Source organism: Natrix helvetica (genome assembly GCF_964273705.1).
Source record: "Natrix helvetica genome assembly, chromosome: 1".
Taxonomy (NCBI): domain Eukaryota; kingdom Metazoa; phylum Chordata; class Lepidosauria; order Squamata; family Natricidae; genus Natrix; species Natrix helvetica.
Genome location: NC_138548.1, coordinates 351,050,098 through 351,075,587, shown reverse-complemented (window position 1 = coordinate 351,075,587; position 25,490 = coordinate 351,050,098). Strand labels below are relative to the sequence as shown.

Here is a 25,490-nt window from a genome sequence, read left to right as displayed (position 1 = left end):
CAGGAAGCATCTTTTCTCTTCTCTCCCCCCGCCCCGCAGCTCCATGATGCAAAGTTTTTGCACCCTTCCAAATGTACAAAGAACGGCAGAGGATCCCCCTGCAATAGATCGAGGGATCGCGTGTGGGATCCGCGCCTTTGGCTGCCTTCCACCGCCCGCTCATGTGCTTCGTTACCTGCCCGGACGCCACCGCCACCCCGCCTCCATTCTTTTGACAATTCCATCACGTCTTGTCTCCTTCAGCCAATCCAGCCTTTCGAATCTGGAACCAGGAAGCCCAGTGGCCGCTGGGATTTGTGGTCCGATTTGCTTCCCAACCCGAATGGAACCGGAGGCGCTTCTGGGACTCGTAGTCTTCCTTTCCTTTCACGACTCAAAAGTGTTTCTCAATGTCAGGCACGGCAAGACGGGTGGACTTCAACTCCCAGAATTCCCCCAGCTAGGATCCTTCTCATCCAAGAAGCTGGAGAATCTCCTTGGATGAGAAGCGAAACGTCTTCAAAGAACAGCCCCCCCCCCCCCAAAAAAAACCCAGTTGCCTCTTGAAAAAGCACCTTTGAGTGTCCCAGTTAGTATGATCTGCAGCCAAAAGCTTCCAGCAGATCTGCAGCCATTCCGTTTTGGCAACCCAACAAAGCAAGACATAAAGGTGAAGGCAAGTACCCTCCTCCACCATTTTTTAAAAAATTATTTTGCAGTTATTCAGATATGCTGTTCCAGAATATGGAGGCTCAGTTTAAGCATCATCACTCAACAGTTAATATTTTTCCTACAATGGAATGTCTATGGAAATTCTCAATCATCCAGGTCATGGTTATCTCAAAGGTGCTTTTTTAAAAGGCAAACGGACTTTCTTGTTTTTTCTTTTGAAGGCGTCTTGCTTCTCATCCGAGAACTGAAGCAGCTTCTTGGCTTGAGAAGCGAAATGTCTTCAAGGAAAAAAACAAGGAAGGCCAGTTGCCTTTTGAAAAAGCACCTTTGGGACATAACAATGGAATGAATCCCCCCTCCCCCTCCCCCGCAGTGTTACTTACTTTTGCAAAAATGTGCAATCAGTTGCCTTCCGTGTATAAACTGAAGGTATCTTTCATAATTATGAATCGGCCTAGCCATTATTCTTCTTTACATTACAGCATCATGTTTAACTTTTCTAACTAAAGGACTGGAGCTTACTATGTATCCCCGGTATAAATAAAAGGGTATATTCAGTGGTAGTGGTGCTAGTGGCTGTTGTATCTTTTGTGATTTCTCTGCAACTAAACTTATAGCATAAGGTAAACGTAAAGGTTCCCCTTGCACATAGATGCTAGTCGTTCCCGACTCTAGGGGGCAGTGCTCATCTCCGTTTCAAAGCCGAAGAGCCAGCGCTGTCTGAAGACGTCTCCGTGGTCATGTGGCCGGCATGACTAAATGGCAAAGGCGCACGGAAGGCTGTTTCCAATTTTTCTACTTGCATTTTTACGTGCTTTCGAACTGCTAGGTTGGCAGAAGCTGAGACAAGTAACAGGAGCTCACCCCATTACGCAGCGCTAGGGATTTGAACCACCAAACTGCCGACCTTTCTGATCGACAAGCTCAGCGTCTTAGCCACTGAGCATATAAAGCTTAAATTAAAAGCAGGAACCTGCTTAAAAGGAAACTGGGCAGAGGATTGTTTTAGGTAATATATTTAATTGATGACAATAACTGCTTTATAAATTACTAATGCAAAAAGAAATTGAATTTTTTAGACATACAGTAGGTTATATAGAGTTGTACATCACAAACTTCTCAAACCAGAACAATTTCAATTTCAAGTCAGAGAAATCCAGCAAAGGTTTTTACGGATAATTCATCCCTCCTTCTTGTCCCACAATTTCATATTTAATTACACAATACCAATTCTTAAAACTTGCACCAGGTATTTTTAGAATTCAAGTCTTCAAATTGCCAAGTTTGAAAAACACTGATCTGAAGAATCTCCAAGCACTTTTCAGGTGAGCTGGAAACACCAACCAGCTGTCCACAATACATGTTACTGTGTGCATTTTGACATGCAGCTACTGTATCCTCCAATAAACGGACTGTATGCATAGGTTTGGATGCTTTGTTAAAGGAACAGGATGGTGAAACAGAAATGCTGTGTGTATAGAATGCGGATTTATTGTCCTCAGATTAGCATGTGCCCAGGCGGGATTTTTCCTGATGTTTCTGCTTCCTCCAAATCTTAAAGGAAAAGTCCAGCAGGATGCATTTTTGGGAGAAACAGCAATAGCAATAACACTTACACTTATATATGGCTTCATAGTGCTTTTACAGCCCTTTCTAAGTGGTTTACAGAGTCACCCAATTGCCCCCAACAATTTGGGTCCTCTTTTTACCCACCTCGGAAGGATGGAAGGCTCAGTTCAACCTTGAACCGGTGAGCTTTGAACTGCAGCTAGCAGTCAACTGAAGTAGCTTGCAGTACTGCACTTTAACCACTGTGCAAACTTGGCTCTATTATGCTGGGACAGGAGTCAGCAAACTGCGGCTCTGGAGCCGCATGTGGCTCTTTCCTCCCTTTGCTGTGGCTCCATCACTGGTTGGTGCCACAATTTTTAGAGGAGCACCCATGGGAGGGGGGGAGAAGCACAGTGCGCCAGGAGAAGATTCTATGGCAAGGGGAGGGTTTTCCAGTTGTCTCCACAATTGATAGGGCTTTCGGTTATGACAGGTAGAGGAAAAAGTACGCAGCGCTAGGAGGAGACTCTATGGTGGGGGAACTGAATTTCTGCTCAGCTCCAGAATTGAACAGGGGGCTGCCGGTTAGGACCTTTGTGGCTCCCGGTGTTTTCTTTTCTGTGGGAAACGGGTCCAAACGGCTGTTTGAGTGTTTAAATTTGCCGACCCCTGTGCTGGGATGCTGGGAAGATGACCCTTAAATAGCCGGATCCCAATAAAGATTCATGTTTGACCACTAGGTGGAGCCCAAGATACATTAAAGAACAACAATAGCAATAAAAACACATAATTACATAGGCAAAGTTTATGCTGGAGGCCTGACACCTAGAATTTGGGAGCATGCTAACTGGGGCATCCTGGGAACTGCAGTCTTATCACATCAGAAAATTATAGGATGAATACAGCATTACATTTACCCCTATCATTTCTAGACTAGCAATCATGAGTATCGTCAGAACGACGAGGCAGTGGTTTGGAAGGTCCCCTGCTATCCTCCTGTGCCAACCATTGTGTTGTGGCCCTGCCAGTGGCAGATTCTGACAGTGAGGAGGTTGGGGAGGAACATGGGCCAATACTGGAGTCTGGGGAAGGCTCTGATGAGGGCTCTGTGTTGGAGGCAGAGATGGGGCCAGGGCCGTCTGACAGTTATCAGCTGCCTTCGGAGTTGGAGATCAGTGGAACAGAAGCTGGAGCCTGTTCCCAGTGCGCGCATGTATGTTCTATACATGCCAGGAGAAGAGAACAGCTAAGGAACAAGGGTCGACTCGGGAGTAAAGGCACAGGTGGAGGGTGAATGGCCCCTCCCATAGGGAATAAAAGAGGAGCGAAAGGGGAGGGGAGTTTGCAGGAGACAATTAGTTCAATTCATGAGGGTGAAGATCTGTTCCTGACTTCTTGCCAAGTATTGTCTGCTACAGAGTGGCGTTTGGAAGATATCGGCCTGGCAGCTCTCCAAGCCTGATAAAAGGTCTGTAGTTGTGAAATCTCATGAAAGACTGTTGGCCAGGACTTTGCTGGAGAGGAATTCCCAGGTCTGCTTCCTGATCTTGGGGAGCCTAGATCAGAACACATGGTTTCCTTTATAGAAAGTCTCCTCCCCCCCCAAAAAAAATTGGTTGCAGTTTGAACCAGGAAAAAAAAGCCAAAGAAAGCACCGCTTCAATAGAGCCCACAAAAGCATTGACACTCTTCACTGTGGCTAGCCTGCTCCTCTTTGGAAACACTTGGGAAATGGTTATTTCTGTACGATGAAAGGTAAACAACGGACAAACTGATGAACCGAAAACGTTGTAGGAGGAACAACATGGACAACTGAACCAATTGTTCCACATAACACTAGCAGTAGCATTTAGTCTGATATGCAGAGGTCCCCTACCTGTGGGCTGCAGCCCACAACTGAGATGTGGCCTATTGGCCATAGGGCTGTGTGATTGGCTGGCCAGTGGGAGCATGTGTGCACGTGCAACCCCCCCCCCAGCATCACCACATAGGCACTACCACTGTTCGCGCACACAGTCCCATCCACTTGTGTGCGAGCGCATGCACTTGTCCCTCCCCCCCTCCTGGGCCGCCAACCCAGAAAGGTTTGAGAAACTCTAGGATATACCACCCCATAGTGTTTTATAGCACTCTCTGGGTGATTTAAAATATAAGCATTATTTGCACATAGGCCCCAACAATCTCGCTCCTCAATTTACCGACCTCAAAAGGATGGAAGGCTGAGTCAACCTTGAGCCCCATCAGGATCGAACTCCTGGCTGTGGGCAGTGATAGCCTACGATACTGCACTTTGACCACTGAGCCACTAGGGCCCCAGGTGAAACTGCCATTAAAACTCAGTCCTTCACGTGATTTCGTTGTACATCTCTCTTCAACATTACTTCTGCCATCAGTATATATCTCCATCGGCATCAATGAAGCGTTATTTTTAAGAACCTTTCTTTTAAAAAAAAACAACCTAAATGTAAATAATTCAGAATGTATTCCACTTGAATCCGCCGATCTATATTGAATAACATTTTCTTGGCCTCCAAAGCCATCGTCTCATTTAAGGTCATCCCCGGGCCTAAATCCTCGAATGAACTCGGTGGTGGACCTTGAGATTGTAGCGCCACCTAAAATATTTCCCACACACTAAGCATTTGTAGGGTTTCTCTCCTGTGTGGATTCTCTTGTGTTTCACAAGACTGGATAGCTGAGCGAAACTTTTCTTACACGCCAGGCACGTGTATGGTTTTTCTCCCGTGTGGATTCGTTGGTGACCCACGAGAGCCGAGCGTTGAGAGAAACACTTCCCACATGTGGGGCATTTGTAAGGCTTCTCCCCCGTGTGGACCCTCTGGTGACTGACAACATCTGAATTGAGCATAAAAGATTTCCCACAATGTGGGCATTGGTAAGGTCTCTCCCCTGTGTGGATTCTCCTGTGTTTCACGAGATCAGATTGTTGGGCAAAACTTTTCCCACAGTTCAAGCATCTGTAAGGTTTCTCCCCCGTGTGAATTCTCTGGTGGTTGACAAGATTCGACTGATGAGCGAAGCGTTTGCCGCACTCCTGGCACGTGTAGGGTTTCTCTCCAGTGTGGACTCTTTGATGGCTCACCAGGACAGATTGACGGGCAAAACATTTGGTACACTGTAAGCATTTGTACGGTTTTTCTCCGGTGTGGACTCTCTGGTGATTGATGAGAACCGAATGGCGGGCAAAACACTTCCCGCACTCCAGACATTTATAAGGTTTCTCCCCAGTGTGGACTCTTCGGTGTCGGATGAGTTGTGATCTCTGAGTAAAGCGTTTCATACACTCCAAGCACTCGTAAGGTTTTTCTCCTGTGTGGATCCGGTGATGGTTGGAAAGGACGGACTGCCGTGAAAAACACTTTCCACACTCAAAGCATTTAAAGGGCCTCTCTCCTGTATGGACGCGCTGGTGTTTCACGAGCTCTGAGCGGTGAACAAAATATTTTGAACATTCCAGGCATTGAAAAGTTTTCTCTCCCTTGTGAACTAGTCGATGTGCAGCAAGATCCGATTTCTGAATGAAGCATTTCCCACACTTTTGACAGGAATTCTTTTTCCCCAATGCCCCTGGGGAGAGAAAAACAAATCTTGTAAATAGAAGGAGCAACACATTTTTAAGAATTTCTGAATGAGCATGTAGTTATCTATCTATCTATAGGAAAGCAATAGCCAAGTTGATACTGATATTTTGTAATAAATACTATTTTTAATATATACAGTGGGTTTGCATTTTTTTCTCCAAGGCTTTACACCACCCAGAGCCTCATTTTTTGATCTGTGTAGCTTTAAGTAAAGGTAAAAGTTCTCCTCGCACGTATGTGCTAGTCGTTCCTGACTCTAGGGGGCGGTGCTCATCTCCATTTCAAAGCCGAAGAGCCAGCACTGTTCAAAGATGACTCCGTGGTCATGTAAACTAAATGCCGAAGGCACACGGAATGCTATTACCTAACCAGGAAAAATGGTTCCTATTTTTCTACTTGCATTTTTTTCGTGCTTTCAAACTGCTAGGTTGGCAGAAGCTGGGACAAGTAACGGGAGTTCACTCCATTATGCGGTGCTGGGGATTTGAACCGCCGAACTGCTGACCTTTCTGATTGACAAGCTCAGCGTCCTAGTCGCTGGGCCACCACATGTAGCTTTATAAATCTCAAAAATAAATAAATCCATGAAGGCCTTTGTGATTAATTGAACACCTTGCCAATATCATATATTATAAAACTTGGCCAAGAGCTTAATAGCATAGTTAATCAATGGGGAATTGGTTGATTCACTTATGGTCTGTGGTGGTTTCCTTAACAATTGTGGCAAAAATAATAATGACTATGAATTTTCTAGTCCCTAGTGTGGTAAGTCGGAGATTGCTGTAATCAATTGTGTGTTTTTAAGCAAGAGTCAAGAATTAGAGGCTGAAGGACGTGTTTATTGATTTGTACAGTCTTGAATCAAGAAAATATAATGGAGTTATGCCTCTTCCAAGATTGTAGGCGATTTCAGATCAACAAGAGCCATTCAAACTAAAACGTTCCAGCTTTTATTATCTTTTTCCATAAGTTATAATATTTTCTTAGCTGTATTGTAATCTGCTTCTACATTTCATGTTTTTTCCCCATAACTTTGGAATTTTACTGGTTTGAGATTTAGGATTTACAGCCCAGAGTGAGTTTATGGACTCTATAATTTGACAATGTTCAATTTTCCTTCCTTGCTGTTTAATTTGGCTTTTTGTGGCACAAAACTGTCTATACAACTCAAGGGATATTTTGAATAGAAACTGAATTTCTTATGTTTATGCAAGAAACCCAAGTGAGAAATTGTGATTGATAGCAATGGCTGCATCAATTAGCTATAATATTTTCTTTTTTTCTGATTTTAAATATCATTAATATGCAAATTGCACCTGACTGTTCCTAGCTTGAGGGGAATAGAATAATTGAGTTGGAAGGGACCTTGGAGGTCTTCTAGTCTAACCCCCTGTTTAGGCAGGAAACCTTACATCACTTCAGAGAAATGGTTATCCAATCTCTTCTTTAAAACTTCCAGTGTTGGAGCATTCACAACTTCTGAAGGCAAGGCATTCCACTGACTAATTATTTTCTAACTGTCAGGAAATTTCTCCTCAGTTCTAAGTTGCTTCTCTCCTTGATTAGTTTCCACCCCATTGCTTCTTGTCCTGCCCTCAGGTGCCTTGGAGAATACTTTAACTCCCTCTTCTTTGTGGCAACCCCTGAGATATTGGAACACTGCTATCATGTCTCCCCTAGTCCTTCTTTCTATTAAACTAGACATACCCAGTTCCTGCAACCGTTCTTCATATGTTTTAGCCTCCAGTCCCCTAATCATCTTTGTTGCTCTTCTCTGCACTCTTTCTAGTTGAGCATAGAATTATTCTGATAGCATCATTTGAGCTCATTTTACTGCTTCTACATATTAATTACTACATATTAATTAACTACTCATTGAACTGCTTCTACGTATTAATTAATTATGTGTAACTCCATTTTTCCAGCATCGTAAGTTAATTTTGTCCAGTTAAATTCTATGAAGATATTATACTTGTTACCACAAGAGGGAGCTCCTAAATAAGGAATCATTATTTGAAGCCATTTCATTGGGGGGGGGAATCTATGTGGTCATTTAGGGTCAACATGGACTTGGTGGCAAATAATCAATTAATAGATATTAATGAAATGAAGTTAACTTCACAGAGAAATTTAATTTCTTTTTTTTTAATTTAAGATTTTTTATTTTTTTTAATACAAATTATATATATATATATATATTATCGGAACGAAGTGTTGTCTGAGTCTTTTTTTTTTTTACACCCACTCATTTACATAGTCCTTTTTACATCATAGTTTCGTTTTCACTTTCAGCCAAATTATTCTCTTCTATTATTTTCATCTTTGTACTTATTTTTCTTCAATATCTTCAATTGTCCCTTCAAAGTTACACCGAAGTTACACCATTTATTTAGTATAGTATAGTCTTTATAGTCATTGTACAAAATAAATACAACAAAATTTCTTATTTTCTCCATTTATATATTTTACTATAAACAACATAGATCTTCTAATTCAATTTAAACAGAGAGCATTTCTTTCAATTTTTCTACAATTAACAATATACTATAATTTCTTTATTTCTTAATTAATTACATAACAATAACAATCCTACTACTATTCTCTTTGATCTACTAAAGTACCTCTTTTCCCCTTTTTTCCCTTTTAACCATTTTCTCTTGGGCTCTCAAAAATTCCACTTTTACTTTTAATTCTTTGTCTTCTTCTCCCCCTTTCTCTTAACTTCTTCTTTTAGAGAAAACTTAATTTCTGTTGTAGATCTCCTTAGTTTTACTTGATTTTATGCGCTTTGGGCCTATTTTAATTTCACTGATTTTCTGCACTTTAATCTTTATATTCATTTTTAATTTTTTTTTATTTGTTTGAACTAGTATAGTATAGTATACTATAAGCTATAAACTAAACATGTCCTTTATTCAGAATTTATTATAAAATGTATGGTATTTTACAAACACATTCTTTATATTGTACTACATATGTACTACATATGATTCCAAAGAAATTTGTGGCATTGAATTCATCTTAGTCTCTCAGGAAGAAAGATCAACTGCAGTGATGCACTTAACAACTGTGGCAAGAAAGGTCGTAAAATGGTGGCAAAATTCATTTAACAAATGTCTCACCTAGCCACATAAATTTTGGGCTCAATTCTGGCTGTAAGTCGAGGACTATCTGTATTGAGACAAAAGAAGAGAGATTCCCGTGGTTCCATTTGCCGGCCAGGATATATTTTTTTTCATCTCTCACCTGAGCTGTTGGCATCCACCCCTTGAGAATCTAACCGCCACGGTGGTTCCCCTTGTTCCAGCCGAGTGATGAGATTTGGCTTCGGCACAGGAAACCCTTGACAGAAAATCAAATTAAAAATCACTGTCCTGAAAATACAAGGGAGAAGCAGAGATTGATCACAGCCCTTTATATACGTTTAGCTCTAAGAAAGAAGGGAGGCTTATACCCAGAGGGGGTTCTGGCCAGTTCTGGAGAACCGGTAGCGGAAATTTTGACTAGTTCGGAGAACCGGTAAATACCATCTCTGACTGGCCCTGCCCCCATCTATTCTCTGCCTCCCGAGTCCCAGCGGATCAGGAGGGAATGGGGATTTTGCAGTATCCTTCCCCCAGGAGTGGGGAAGGAATGGGGATTTTGCAGTATCCTTCCCCTGGAGTGGGGAGGGAATGGGGATTTTGCAGTATCCTTCCCCCAGGAGTGGGGAAGGAATGGGGATTTTGCAGTATCCTTCCCCTGGAATGGGGAGGGAATGGGGATTTTGCAGTATCCTTCCCCCAGGAGTGGGGAAGGAATGGGGATTTTGCAGTATCCTTCCCCTGGAGTCGGGAGGGAATGGGGATTTTGCAGTATCCTTCCCCCAGGAGTGGGGAAGGAATGGGGATATTGCAGTATCCTGCCCCTGGAGTGGGGAGGGAATGGGGATTTTGCAGTATCCTTCCCCTGGAGTGGGGAAGGAATGGGGATTTTGCAGTATCCTTCCCCTGGAGTGGGGAAGGAATGGGGATTTTGCAGTATCCTTCCCCTGGAGTGGGGAGGGAATGGGGATTTTGCAGTATCCTTCCCCTGGAGTGGGGAGGGAATGGGGATTTTGCAGTATCCTTTCCCTGGAGTGGGGAGGGAATGGGGATTTTGCAGTATTCTTCCCCTGCCATGCCCACCAAGCCACGCCCACAGAACCACTAGTAAAAAAATTGAATCCTACCACTGCTCATACCTAAGGAGGCCACATTTTCATAATTCTCCACCATGACTTCTTTGTATAAAGCTCTCTGGGCGGGATCCAGGAGAGCCCCCTGGCCCTCTGTGAAATACACGGCCACATCTTTAAACGCCACCAGCCTCTGAAAGGACAAAGAAAATGGATTCAGCCTCCTTGTCTCTCCAAACTCTCTTCTTGGACCAGTACCTGGTGGAGGGACCTTGGAGTCCTAGTGGACGATCAGTTCAATATAAGCTAGCTGTGTGCAGCAGCAGCCAAAAAAGCTAATACAATGCTTGATTGTATAAACAGAGGCATAGGATAAAAATCATGTGAAGTATTATTACCGTTTTATAAACCCATAGTAAAGCCGCACCTGGAATATTGCATCCAGTCTTTGTTTACACGTTTATTAAAAAAATGTTGAGACTTTTGGAAAAAGTGCAAAGGAGAACAACTAAGATGATTAAGGGCCCAGAGACTAAAACATGAAGAACGATGGCAGGAATTTGGTTTGACTAGTCTAGAGATTAGGGGGTGGCATGATAGCCGTGTTCCAGTATTTGAGGGGCTATGGTGGAAGCATACATACACCCAAATTTAATCAATATGGAAAATATAGTCACATATAAAGAGTTATTGAACAGGCAGGGGGAGATCAAAACCAGATCAGAACTGACATCACAAGGAGTACAAGTAGAATGGTGGTCTTATTTACAGATATAATCAAGGTATGCACAGGATAGGAAGAACGAAGGTATAGCCAAAGACTACACAATATTAGATAAACTGTTGATACAGACAGAAAACAGACTGATCAAAGTGCTGTATAGATTCTTGTTGGAATATAAACTAGAGGAGGAACATGTCAAAGAAACCATGGTCGCCTGGGCGAAAAAGTTTGGTTACAATGTGGAATTGGCTAAGTGGGAAAAACTTTGGATACTTAATCAGAAACTAACATTGGCTACGGCGTATAAAGAAAATCTTTATAAGATGTTCTACAGATGGCATCTCCCCCCAGCACGGCTTTCCAAAATGTTCAAAAATCTGGCCCCAAATTGTTGGAAGTGTAAAAGAACACCAGGCACTTTCTATCATATGTGGTGGGCATGCAATGAGGCAAAAAAATATTGGAAAATGATTCAATCATGGTTAGAACAAATGGTGGGAGAACAAATTATGTTTAAACCAGAAACTTTTCTCCTAGGCATAATACCGGAGGGGTTTAAGAAAGATACACTTTATGTAATTATACATATACTAACTGCAGCGTGCATAACCTATGTACAGTATTGGAAAAAAGAAAATACACCATTAGAGCTAGATATAATCAGAAAAGTGTTGGCCTGGGCAGAAGCAGATAGGCTCACTCTTGAACTTAAAAATAAAGGGGAATCAGAATATTTTGAAGTATGGAATAGATTTTATGATTGGTATAAGACAAGATGACAAGACTGGAACAAATGTATATATTGTGATTGGACAGAAGGATAGACAATGTATTAAGTAGATTAATTGTTAATGGTTGAAACTAGCTGTACATAATGTGAATGTATGGTCACTCCGACTCTGCGGTATTGCATTGTTTTAAATGTAAAAATAATAAAAATATATTTAAAAAAAAGAGAGAGAGGGTTTCAACTTATTTCCAAAAGCACCATAAGGCAGGAGAAGAAACAATGGCTGGAAACGAATCAAGGAGAGAAGCAACCTGAAATTAAGGAGAAACTTCCTAAAAGTGAGAATAATTAACCACTGGAACAGCTTGCTGTCAGAAGTTGTGGGGGCCTTATCACCAGGGGGGGGGCTCTTCTGGGTTCGTCCGGGTTCGGACGATTCTCTAGTGAAGATTCTGCACAGTTCAGCGAACCCCCAAATCCCACTCATGGCTGGCTCCACCTACCCTGCTCACCCCTCCACAGAGTCTCTACGCGACCCATTTTGGATGTCAGGTAAGTTGCAGGGCCCACGTGGAGGCTCGGGGAGGGCAAAAAACAGGCCTCCTGGAAGCTCCAGAAGGCCAGAAATGGGCCCATTTCCAGCCTCCAAGGAGCCTGGGGGAGGCCGTTTCTGCCCTCCTGGAGGCTTGAGGAAAGCCTCCAGAGCCTGGGTAGGGTGAAAAACGGGCCTCCCGGAAGTTCTCTAAGGCTGGAAATGGGCCCATTTCTGGCTTCCGGAAGGCCACCGGAGTCCAGGGGAGGCCATTTTTGCTCTCCCGGAGCTCTGGAGCCCAGGGAGGGTGAAAAACAGGCTTCCAGAAGGTTCTGGCCTTCCAGAAGGTTCTGGCCTCCAGAGAGCCTCCGGAGTTCTGGAAGGCCGGAAATGTCCCATTTCAGAGAAGTGGTTGTCCAGTCTCTTCTTAAAAGCTTCCACTGATGAGCAGGGGTGGGCTTCAAAAATTTTATCAACGGGTTCTCTGCCTGATTGCTGGGTTGTTGGTCATGGTGGGAGTGGCCTGCATCATGGCGGGGGGGGGGAGGCTTGAACAGGGGGTTGGACTAGAAGCCCTCCAAGGTCCCTTCCAGCTCTATTCTGATTGAATGAAATTCAGGCAAGGAAAACAAAATGCACAGGTACAGTATAAGTGGTACCTTGCTCAATAGTAGTAACTGTGAAAGAGATCTTGCGTCCTAGTGGACAACCATTTAAATATGAGCCAGCAGTGTGCAGCAGCTCCCAAAAAAGCCAACACAGTTCTAGGCTGCATCAACAGAGGGATAGAATCAAGATCACGTGAAGTGTTAATACCACTTGATAATGCCTTGGTAAGGCCACATTTGGAATACTGCGGTCAGTTTTGGTCGCCACGATGTAGAAAAGATATGGAGACTCTGGAAAGAGTGCAGAGAAGAGCAACAAAGATGATTAGGGGACTGGAGACTAAAACATATGAACAACGGTTGCAGGACCCGGGTATGTTTAGTTTAATAGAAAGAAGGACTAGGGGAGACATGATAGCAGTGTTCCAATATCTCAGGGGCTGTCACAAAGAAGAGGGAGTCAAACTATTCTCCAAAGCACCTGAGGGCAGGACAAGAAGCAATGGGTGGAAACTAATCAAGGAGAGCAAACCAACCTAGAACTAAGGAGAAATTTCCTGACAGTTAGAATAATTAATCAGTGGAATGCCTTGCCTTCAGAAATTGTGAATGCCCCAACACTGGAAGTTTTTAAGAAGAGATTGGATAACCATTTCTCTGAAGTGAAGTAGGGTTTCCTGCCTAGGCAGGGGATTATACTAGAAGACCTCCAAAGTCCCTTCCAACTCTGCTATTGTATTGTATTGATTGAAGATACAATCATTTCACCCAGAGACCCATGCCTTTGTATAGACCATGGCATGATGGTCAGTGATGACCCCGTATCCAGCTCCAGCTCGCATGGAGAGCCCTCGATGAGGACTGTGACCTTCAGCTTTTTTGGCCACCTAGTGCGGACTTGGCCAATTGAGGTGTGATAGGTGACTCTGGTGTCGCCCTCTGAGCACCGTGGTGGCTTCTGCCATGCCCCTTGGTTGGGCCTCTGCTGGCGGTTAGCTCGGCTTCTTGGCTGCCAGGTTGTCATGGGGTGCTCGCTTCTGCAAACTTTGGTGATGTGCCTCTTTCGCTCGCAGCGCTGGCAGATAGCGTCGCGGAAACAGCAAGCCGATTGGGCATGGACTCCTCCGCAGCTAGCACAGGGCGGGAAACGCTGTTCAAATTTGCACACTGGCTTGGTGCGGCTACTGCGCATGCGGCAGCTGTCATCTTCTTCGCCTTCTGAGTTCTCGGCCTCTGCAGCCTTGCGATGAACGCGTGTGTTCTTTCGCGTGTCTTGTGGAGTGCTTTGGCGCTGCAGGGTTTCTGTTGACTTGACAGCCGATTCTGATGCCCTGGCTTCGTCCAAGGCAATTTGTAGAGTGAGGTTAGATTTGGCGAGTAACCTCCTCTGCAAATTGATGTCCCGCACACCGTTTATGATGCGGTCAAGAATGAGCTCGTCAAGGTCTCGGAACTCACAGTACGCTGCAGCCTTTCGTAGTGCCACAACATACTCGATTGATTCACCTTTCTTCTGGTTGCAAATATTAAATTCGTGCCGGCGGATGTGCTTAGACGGCTTGGGAGCATAGTGAGTCCTCAGTGCCTGCTGGAGCACGGATCAAGCGACTGATTGTAGCAGCATTGGTTCTGACAGGTCTCTGGCAGTTTTGAACACTTCCCGTCCACAGTAACCGAGGAACATGTTCTTCTTGCGGCCTTCAGAAAGGCCCATGAGGTTGTTGGATTTGAGGAAGCAGTCGAACCTCAGCATATACAAGTCCCAGTGCTCGGTGACTGGATCGTTTGGAGTCGGTAGGGCGTGCATGTCCATTTTGTGTTCTGAGGGAGTTTTGAATTTGCCGCTCAAAAATGGCTGCTCAAAGCTGTGCTAAGCTCCGGGCTGGATATACTTGCTGGATTGCTACGCTCTTTTTGATTCACCTAGTTGCTTTCCAATCCCATCCTCGTTGCCAGTATTAGATCGGGTAATGGAAGGACACACACAGGCTAACGGTAATAACAGCTCTTTATTAACTCAGTAGCAACTATGTACAATCCAGCAAAGGTTGAGTCTGACAGCAGCCCTTTTATAGGGAGCTGTCAGACCCTTCGACCAATGAGATTAAACCTCTGTTCCCGCCGGAACAGAAGACCTTGGTGGAAACCATTATAACTGAAGCTAGTATCTAACACTTTTCATGTTGGAGATTTTTCTAGTAAGAAAACAGGAATTAATACGCAGATATGTTTCACTAATATCCATGAAAAGATAGAATAAGATTTATTCAAAACGCTGGAATATACCATGATGGTTGGAAGGATAAAATCTGAATTTAGGAATAAAGGAGATGCATTAAAAAAAGTGACAGAATTTGGAACACTTATACAAAATCAACACCATCTGTTAGAGCGCATAATATATATCAACTCCTACTACGTTACGACAAGGAGATAGAATAAGTAAAAAAAATGTACGATAAAATGGATGCAGAACCTTAAAGGAACAGCCAGAACTCAACAATGGGGAAAAACTATGGATCAAATCCATTAAATTCACTTTAAGTCATAATTCATTTTAAGTCTTAATTAAGTCAAAATCTTTTACAGATGGTTCCCAGTTCCGATATAGATAATTATTCAGTAACAAACGTTGGAAATGCCATGAAACAGAAGCGATATTTCAACACATGTGATGCATACCTACTGGAAAAATATTGATAGTACCATCCCTGAATTTTAGAGATTCAATTCGAAATAAAATCACATTTAACTTGTCATAATTCCAGAATACGTTAACAAGAAACAAGAACTTACTGAGAGAAATTCATCGGGATGATCAGAGCAATATATTCGAGTCAGAGGGCAAAAATAATACTAAACGGGGAAGCAACAGAAGACTTCAGCCTAAGGGGTAAGACAGGGATGCCCGCTATCCCCTTTGTTATTTATCCTCTCACTAGAGACATTGATATCATAAATCAGGCAAAATAAGGACATAAAGGGACTGAAAATTAGAACACAGGAATATAAAGTGCAGGCCTTTGCAGACGATCTTGCATTTATCATAGAGGAACCCCTAGAAACTGGATTAAAACTATTACAGGATATAAACCAATTCGGTAAAGTGGCAGGGCTTAAAATAAATAAAGAGAAAACTAAAATATTAACTAAGAATTTAACCAAAAGACAAAATGAAGAACTGGAGAAGAAACTGGGAATTTCGAGGGCCAAGAAAATGAAATATTTGGGAATATGGCTATCGGCAAAATGTATTACAATAAAAGAAGATAATTACAACAAACTGCTACGACAGATACAAAAAGATTTGGACAATTGGACTAAACTACAGCTATCACTAATTGGCAGAATCTCAACAATCAAAATGAATATACTACCCAAATTACTCTTTTTCAAACAATACCGATTAAATTAGAGAATTTTTTTTCCGAACAACTAAATAAAATGGTATCCAAACTGTGTATTAAATACAAACTTCTACAAGATAGTAGAAACAGAGGCGGCTTTGGACTCCCAGATTGGGAGCTATATTACCAGGCGGCAGCCCTAACATGGTTAAAAGACTGGATCCAATTAAAAAATAAAAGAATCCTTATGCTAGAAGGACACGATCTCCAACTAGGCTGGCACGGCTTCCTCTGGGAGGGAAAGACTAAATCCCATTCCTACTTTCAGAGACATATAGTAAGGGGTGCTTTGTTTAGGGTCTGGGAAAAAATAAAAAAAACCCCACTACTTGAAAATCCCAAGCTGATTATCAACCATGGAGGTAATGACTATAGACCTTAGTAAAATGGTAAGATATGCAGTCCTCTTAGATGAAAAAGGAGAACTAAAATCAGTACAAGATCTGAAAGCACAGGGAATAAATATGGAATGGTGGCCCGACCTACAAATTAAAACAAGATTTTAAAAAGATTGGGAACAATACGGAATATATGAGACACAAGTGGAATTAGATAAAATATTACTAGGAACGGGAGGAAAAATGATCACTAGATTATATAATTTTCTTTTAAAATATAAAATGGGGGAAGAGACGGTAAAGGAGACAATGATTAGCTGGGGAAGAAATTTTGGCCACAATATAGAGTTAGAAAAATGGGATAAACTGTGGGAAAGAAATTATAAATTTACGACGGCAGTAGCTTACAAAGAAAATCTCTGTAAAATGTTTTATAGATGGCATTTGCCTCCAGCGAGATTGGCCAAAATGTACCCAAATCTATCCCCAAATTGTTGGAGATGCAATCACAAGCCTGGAACATTTTATCACATGTGGTGGACGTGCCCCATCACAAGGAACTACTGGTGCAAAATTCGGAAGTGGTTAGAAGAAATTACTGAGCGAAAAATAGAACTCAAACCAGAAGCATTCTTATTAGGACTACTGGATTAAAAAATGGACAAACAATCTCAATACATAATCATACACATACTCACTGCAGCCAGGATTGCCTTCACACAAAACTGGAAAAAAATCAATACTCCTCAGATGAAACTACAATCAGGAAAATACTTGAATGTGCAGAAATGGACAAAATGACAATAGAACTAAAAGAAAGAGAAGAATCGGACTTCTATAAAGTATGGAATAAAATGTACAAGTTGCTAGAAATCAGAAGCCAAAACAGGAAATAGAGAATACAAATATATGGAGATACAAATAATGAATATTATTATAAGTGTTAATATTATGCTTGCTACATCATAGGACAAGATAATAGTAATAGGAAGGCAATGCAGAAGGGAGAATTATAAAAGCTAGGCAGGAAAGCCGATATTGAAAGCTGTAAAATTACTCTATATTGTTATGTATGTTCCGTGTTTTGTTTTGTTTTATTGTGTTTTTTTTCCTTGTTGTGTCTTCTTTACTGTTTTTAAAGATTAAAACATTCAATAAAAAATAATTAAAAAAGAAAGGTGTTCAACTTTCTCTCCTGGCGTATGTAAAGGGTCCAGGTAATCCTTAACTTACAACCACAATTGAGTCCAAAATTTCCATTGCTAACCAAGACGGTAGTTAAGTGAATTTTGCTCTACCTTTCTTGCTACGGTTGTTAAGTGAATCACTGCCATTGTTACATTAGTAACACGGTTGTTAGGTGAATCTGGCTCCCCATTGACTTTGCTTATCAGAAGGTCGCAAGAGGTGGTCATTTGACCCCGGGACCCTGCAATTGTCATAAATATGAGCCAGTTGCCAAGAATCCTAATTTTGATCGCATGAAGCTGCAGTAGTCGTAAGTGTGAGAAACAGTCATGTCACCTTTTTCAGTGCTGTTTGAACAGTCACTAAATGAATGGTTGTAAATCAAGGACTACCTGTACCAAAAAGAAGCCAATGGGAGAAGCTATCTTCTTTTTCAGAACAGAACAGAATAACTGAGTTGGAAGGGACCTTGGAGGTCTTCTAGTCCAACCCCCTGCTCAAGCAGGAAGCCCTATAACAGGGGTGTCCAAACTTGGGAACTTTAAGACTTGTGGATTTCAACTCCCAGAATTCCCCAGCCAGCCATGCTGGCTGGGGAATTCTGGGAGTTGAAGTCCACAAGTCTTAAAGTTCCCAAGTTTGGACACCCCTGCCCTATAATATTTCAGACAAATCTCTTCCTAAAAAACTTCCAGCTCCCACAATTTCTAGAGGCAAGTTCTAGTGGTTCATTTTTTCACTGTCAGGAAATTCTTTTTTTTTTAAATGTTTTTATTTTTTGTTCTCTTTATATAATTATAGGTATACATTCACACATTTATTCTTTTTTACATTCATCATTCTTACACATTTGTCATTCCATTTACAGGGTTATAGCGTATCGTTAAGGTTGCTTTATTTACCATCCCTCACCTGTTTCGAAGCCACCTTCTTTTCCTTTTCTTTTCTCCCTCCCTCCCTTCTCTACTTCCTTCCTTCCTCCTCTCCTTTCCCTTCCTTCTTCCCTTGCCTTTCTCCTACTCCTACTCTTCCTCTCCCCCTTCCTGCCCTCTCTCCTTTTCCCTTCCATCTTCCTCTATCTTCCTTCCCTCCCCTTCCTCTCATCTCCTCTACTCCTCTCTTCCTTTCTTTTTCTATTGTTGTAGGTGTCTCTTCCAGCTTTTAATTTTTGTTTTCTTGGGGTTGTATTTCCGCTGACCCAAAAATAGTTGAATATCGTTTCTTGTTCCCTTTCCTTCTCAAATCTATCCTGATTATGTTCCCCCCCCCACCTTTGTATCTTACTTCTGAATATATAATTACCATATATGCTGTTATTTTCTTTCCTATTTTCCCCCTCTCCCCCCCCCTTTCTACTTAATGGTGTATCGTCTGGGTTCCATATCTTCCCCTTACTTTCTTTTCTGTATGTCTTTCTCTAATCATTCATAAAATCTTTCCCATGTCTTGAAGTACCCCGATTCCTCTTTATCCTTTATTTTCAAAGTCGATCTGTTCATGTCTGCACAGTCTCGAATTCTTTTTATTATCTCCTCTTCTGTTAGTACCTTTATTTCCAATTTTGAGCAAATACAATTCTTGCTGCTGTAGTTACATGTATAATCAAGTAGATATCTTCTTTCTTATATTTCTCTGGAAGGATACCCAATAAAAATGTCTCTGGTCTGGGCTCTATCTTTTGTTGTAATATTTCCTCTAACCATGTTCTTATTTTGGTCCAATTGTTCCTTGCTTCTGCACATATCCACCACATATGATAGTATGAACCTGTTGCTTGTTGACACTTCCAACATTTCGCTGATTTATCTTTAAACATCTTAGCTAGTTTTTCCGGTGGCATGTGCCATCTAAAAAACATTTTATACAAGTTTTTTTTATAGGCTGTTGACAAGGTTAGTTTATCGTTTCTTTCCCACAGTTGCTGCCATTTTTCTATCTCAATTGTGTAACTAAAATTCTTTGCCCAGTTTAACATAGTGTCCTTAACCACTTCTTCTTCTAGAAAACCAAGAATAAAACTTAAGGCTTTGCAAGACACTAAGGAAAAGGGAGGATTTGGCGTACCAGATTAGGAACTCTATTATACTGCGGCCATACTAACATGGCTAAGGGAATGGATAATGCTGAGAAATAAAAGATTACTCAAATTGGAAGGCCATGACCTCCAAGCAGGCTGGCATGCCTTCCTCTGGTATGAAAAAGGATCTGCACACAAATATTTTAGTAGACATTACATCAGACAATCTCTGTTAATAATATGGAACAAAATTAAACATGATCACTATACCAAAATACCTATTTGGCTATCTACGATGGAAGCATACATACACCTAAATTTAATCAACATGGAAAATATAGTCACATATAAAGAGTTATTGAACAGGCAGGGGGAGATCAAAACCAGATCAGAACTGACATCACAAGGAGTACAAGTAGAATGGTGGTCTTATTTACAGATACAATCAAGGTATGCACAGGATAGGAAGAATGAAGGTATTGCCAAAGACTACACAATATTAGATAAACTTTTGATACAGACAGAAAACAGACTGATCAAAGTGCTGTACAGATTCTTGTTGGAATATAAACTAGAGGAGGAACATGTCAAAGAAACCATGGTCGCCTGGGCGAAAAATTTCGGTTACAATGTGGAATTGGCTAAGTGGGAAAAACTTTGGATACTTAATCAGAAATTAACATTGGCTACAGCGTATAAAGAAAATCTTTATAAGATGTTCTACAGATGGCATCTCCCCCCAGCACGGCTTTCCAAAATGTTCAAAAATCTGGCCCCAAATTGTTGGAAGTGTAAAAGAACACCAGGCACTTTCTATCATATGTGGTGAGCGTGCAATGAGGCAAAAAAATATTGGAAAATGATTCAATCATTGTTAGAACAAATGGTGGGAGAACAAATTATGTTTAAACCAGAAACTTTTCTCCTAAGCATAATACCAGAGGGGTTTAAGAAAGATACACTTTATCTAATTATACATATACTAACTGCAGCGCGCATAACCTATGCACAGTATTGGAAAAAAGAAAATACACCATCAGAGCTTGATATAATCAGAAAAGTGTTGGCCTGTGCAGAAGCAGATAGGCTCACTCTTGAACTTAAAAATAAAGGGGAATCAGAATATTTTGAAGTATGGAACAGATTTTATGATTGGTATAAGGCAAGATATTAAGTAGATTAATTGTTAATGGTTGTAACTAGCTGTATATAATGTGAATGTATGGTCACTCCGACTCCGCGGTATTGCATTGTTTTAAATGTAAAAATAATAAAAATATATTTTTAAAAAAACCACTTCTAGTCTAATTCTTAATAAATAACTATAAAATTTCTTAATTATTCTTTCTTCTGTTCCCATCAGTATCTTATCCAACTCTGAGCTTCCAAAGTTAAAACCATATTCCCTCTTATCTTTTTCATACCTTGCTTGTAGTTGCAACTGCGAAAACCAACCTATATCAATCCCTTGTTCTTCCAATTCTTGCTTTTGTTTTAGTTCCCCACTTTCTATTAAGAAATATTATATCTGATAATATTCTTCATGTTACTGATATTTGGATGTGTCAATGCTTCCATTGTTGAAAGCCACATTAGTATTTCTAAATAATGTTTCCCTTTTACTCTTTCCCATGTTATTAGTAGTCTATTCCTTATATAATGTCTTTGGAAGTAGCCATGTATCTTACTTTTACCATACCACGAAAAGGCATGCCAGCCTTGTTCCTTCTAACGTCAAAAGTTTTGTATTTCTCAATACAATCCATTCCTTCATCCAAGTTAATACCGCTGCTTGATTATACAATTCCCAATTTGGTAATCCAAACCCACCTCTAGCTCTTACTTCTTGCAATATTTTTATGTTAATTCTTGCTTTTTTCCCTTGCCATATATATTTCCTCACTATTTTATTCATACTTTCAAAATATTTTTTCTCAAGATTTGGTCTCCCACCATTTGTTCTAACCAGGATTGAATCATTTTCCAATATTTTTTTGCCCCATTGCACGTCCACCACATATGATAAAAAGTGCCTGGTGTTTTTTTTACATATTTTTAAACATGTGATATGGTAGAATAAATACAGGTAAATACAGGGAATCCTCAACTTATAAAAGTTCAAAGTAACAATGGCACTGAAAAAAGTGACTTATGACCATTTTTCACACTTATGACTGCAACATATTGCAACATCCCCACGGCCATATGATTTACATTCAGATGCTTGACAACCGGTTCTTATTTATGACTGTTGCAGCATCCGGGGGGGGGAGGGTGTTCATATGATCATATTTTGCGATCTTTTTTTTTTAAACAAAAGTTTTATTGGGTTTTTTTTCAAGTATTTTGGGGAAAAGGGTACATAAATGTGGGAGAAAAATTTTTGACAGCTACATCATACGGAAGGTGGTACTTCCCCGGAATCTTACATCTCTTTCATGTTTTATATATATCAAAATATCATTGTTACATTTATATTAGCAGTTATTTTACTCAATTCTTTAGCGTCTTCAACCATATTTTATATCACTTCTACATTTCATTATATTAGCAATTGCAATATGTTTTTAATTCATTTCTGTGACCTAAGTTTCATTACTGTCTCCTCTCCCCTGTCTGTTGGCTGAGCCAAGGCTCCTCCCCCCTTCATGTCTTGTGCGCCGTCTCTTGTTTCACCTAGGAGGTCCTTATGTTTTTCCATGAAGGCTTCTGCCTCCACCACTGTGTTAATTCTCACTCTGGCCCCTCCCAAAAAATCAACAGGCCTTCTGGAATTAACCACCGGAACCAGATATTTTTTTCATATAACTTTTTAGTTATAAAGAAGAATTTCTTCCTCTTATCTCTTATTCTTTTTGGTATCTGTTTCAAAATGGTTATTTCTTTGTCCTTATATCTTAAAGGTTCCCCCCTTTGAACTCCTAGAATCTCATCTCTTGTGGTTTTTCTGAAGAATTTAAGATGAACCTCCCTTGGAACATTATGTATTCTGGCATATGCTGAATTAATTCTACATATCAGGTCAATATCCCAACCTAGCTGTTGCCTATCTCTTTTAATATAATCTGCTAACATTGTTATCATAGTCTCTCTTAAGTCTTCACCCTCTGTTTCAGGTATATTTTGAAACCTAAGAAAAAAAGACATCCTTTCAAATTCCATCCTTTCCATGTAGCTCTCAAACCCAATATTTTTTTTGTAAAGCCTTCATCTCTTCTCCCACCCCCACAGCATTCTCCTCCAAAGCATTTATTTTTTGACTATTTTGTACAGTCTGTTGTTGATTCTGAGTTCTTCCTTTAAGTCCGCCAGCTGCTTTTTTATTTCATCCTGTCCCTTTAAGAGTGTATGAAACCTTTTGGTGGAACGTGTCTTGAGATGGCTGTTCCCCCTCAGAAGCTTTTGGTTGCAAAAAGGAAGTTAATTGCATTTGTGAGGGAACCGGGCTTGAAACAGCAGAAGATGGAGCTGAAGCTGGTTTGGGTGGAGGCTTTTTTGGAGGCATTTCAAAGTTCAGGAAAAGTTATAGTTCAAAGCAAGAAAAACATGGGGTCTGCAGGGATGCGCCGCCGGGCGGGACCAGGAGACAGGCAAAGTCCAGTGTGGGATATCGATCTTCAATACAGCTCCCCTATTTTGCGATCTTCTGAGTCAACAGGGAAGCTAAATTCACTTAACTGTATTACTAATTCAACACCTGTGGTGATTCACTTAACAAACGTAGCAATAAATATTGCAAAATGGGGCAAACGTCACCCCAGTAAATCTCTCACTATAGCAATAATAATTCTGGGTTCAATTATGACCATAAGTCAAGGATTACCTGTACAATAAACAAATACAATTTGCTCCTATACCGAACAACGTGGTATATGCAGTACGATGCAGTGAGCCATGGGCAGCTCTGTATATTGGGGAAACAAAACAACCACTTCATAAACGCATGGCACAACATAGGAGAACAAACCCATCAGGACAAGCAGTCCATCTGCATTTAAAAGACACAGGCCACTCTTGGAAGACAACAAAGCCCACATTTTGGACAGAGAGGACCGCTGGTTTAAAAGAGGGGTCATAAGAGGCCATCTATGTCAACAGGAGGAGAGACACGACATCATCTATCTCTAGTCTACAACAAAGTCCTTTCAACAGTTCCAAGAAGGCTTCACACCATTTGCACCACTCAGGTGACCTGCAGGACACAGATAAACCTCCAGGCGGCCTCAACGACTCTCTAAAAGAATGCAAATGTCCAGCTACAATCCTTCCATTCCCCACCATCTAGTCAGAGCTGAAGAAGCTTCTTGGATGAGAAGCGAAAAGTCTTCAAAGAAAACCCAGAAAGTCCAGTTGCCTCTTGAAAAAAAAAAAAAACACCTTTGGGGCAATTTGCTCCTATGCTAAACCTTCGCTTGTTCCAGGGCAATGATCCAACAGACGGCTCGACATCATCGGTTTAATGCAAAGACAAAGCTTCCCTTTGGATGAGGGTATCATTTTATGTATTTATTCTTATTCAAGGCTGTTTTTATTCTTTACTGAAGGCTTTTATTTCCTTTATCCCGTTCCCAAAGTTGAAATGCCTGCGGCTTGAGTTGTCCAACGGGGGAGGGGGGGGGATTGAATAATGGTCATCCACAACTCGTATCGCCCTGCCTTTGAGTGAAACAAGAACGGAGTACAGACCAGAGATGCAGAGAAATATTTTTCTGCAAATGGCCCCGGGGTTGCATTTATCCTTCCTCGCCAACCCAGGGACCCCCCCTTCAACACCCACCCACCCACTCCCACTCCAAAACGGGCAGGCCTTCGGGTTTGTCACTCCGCCAACTTCCCTAAGAGCAACTTTGCAGCCTTGGAGGGGCGCCGCCAAATCCGCGGATCGGACGATCCCCTGCAGCCAAAAAGCTCCTAGCTTGGGTCCCCAGGAAACAAACAACCCCCCCCCCCAAATCTCCTGAACCCCCTCTCTCGCCCGCTCCCCTTTTTGTCTCCCTCCGAGGGATCGGACCGCACAGACAGGCTGAGAAAAGCCCAGACAAAGGGATGGACGGTCTGCCCACTCCACCCACCCCAACTCGCTTCTAGGGGGATCCCTCGATCCCGCCGCCGACCCCTTACCCGCATCGGACGACGGTACGACGGCGGCTCCCCACCCCCGGGAGGGTTCTCCTCCGCCCCGACCCTTCAGTGCGATTCCTCCGTCTCCCCCGCCGCGGAGATCCACGCCTCCTCCATGCCCGATCGCGCAATCTCAGCCGCCAGATCGCTGGCTCGGGAGCGTCCAAGGAGCCATCTGGCTGCTGGGACGTGTAGTCCTCCTTCCCGGTGTTTTGATTGCCGGGATAAATCCGACCCACTCACAGAGACACTCACACGCGGGATTCTGGGAGCTGTAGTCGTCCCACCCCCCCAGCCCCCATTTTACGCTTCAGCGGCAATATTTTATCTAGTAGCCCAGAGTAAAGCCAGAAGTAAATGACAGTCGCCGGCCTGTGACGATCTGCAACTGAGGGTTGAATTTCCGAGGATTAAACTTGTGTCCCAAAGGTGCTTTTTCAAGAGGCAACTGGACTTTCTGGTTTTTCTTGGAAGACGTTGGCTTCTCATCCAAGAATTTTAGAATTAGAATAAGAGAGTTGGAAGGGACCTTGGAGGTCTTCTAGTCCAACCCCCCTGCCTAGGCAGTAAACCTTATACCGTTTCAGACAAATGGCTATCCAACATCTTCTTAAAGACTTCTAGTGTTGGGGCATTCACAACTTCTGGAGGCAAGCTGTTCCACTGATTAATTGTTCTAACTGTCAGGAAATTTCTCCTCGGTTCTAAGTTTCTTCTCTCCTTGATTAGTTTCCACCTGTTGCTTTTTGTTCTGCCCTCAGGTCCTTGGAGAATAGCTTGACTCCCTCTTCTTTGTGGCAACCCCTGAGATATTGGATCACTGCTATCATGTCTCCCCTAGTCTTTCTTTTCATCAGACTAGACA

General features: G+C 41.9%; 2 protein-coding genes across 3 annotated transcripts in view; both read right to left on the bottom strand.

Annotated features, from left to right (window-relative positions):
- Positions 1-224, bottom strand: part of LOC309382608 (uncharacterized protein) — an 11,440-nt gene extending 11,216 nt beyond the window's left edge. The window contains exon 1 of the mRNA XM_081934304.1: positions 176-224. The gene's annotated coding sequence lies outside the window, so the exon portion shown is untranslated. The remainder of the gene's footprint in view (positions 1-175) is intronic.
- Positions 225-1,666: 1,442 nt separating this feature from the next.
- On the bottom strand, positions 1,667-24,740 carry LOC309384674 (uncharacterized protein). Of its 2 annotated transcripts, XM_081938393.1 has the most exons (4): positions 24,626-24,740; positions 10,027-10,153; positions 9,051-9,146; positions 1,667-5,790 (listed from the first exon to the last, which is right to left on the bottom strand). In XM_081938393.1, the coding sequence occupies exons 1-4, from the start codon at positions 24,629-24,631 to the stop codon at positions 4,769-4,771; spliced, it is 1,251 nt and encodes a 416-aa protein (XP_081794519.1). In that variant the 5' UTR covers positions 24,632-24,740; the 3' UTR covers positions 1,667-4,768. The 2 variants fall into 2 exon arrangements, with proteins under 2 accessions (XP_081794519.1, XP_081794520.1); XM_081938394.1 differs by lacking the exons at positions 9,051-9,146; positions 10,027-10,153; positions 24,626-24,740 and adding an exon at positions 8,927-9,000.
- Between the last annotated feature and the right edge of the window lie 750 nt (positions 24,741-25,490).

What these genes read in the sequence shown, in the direction of transcription:
- LOC309384674 (XM_081938393.1), bottom strand. An exon ending in TGAAAATGTGGCCTCCTTAG is followed by an intron (nt 9,147 to 10,026) that starts GTATGAGCAGTG and finishes TTTTCTGTCAAG; the next exon opens with GGTTTCCTGTGCCGAAGCCA. An exon ending in GGTGGATGCCAACAGCTCAG is followed by an intron (nt 5,791 to 9,050) that starts GTGAGAGATGAA and finishes TTCTCTCCCCAG; the next exon opens with GGGCATTGGGGAAAAAGAAT.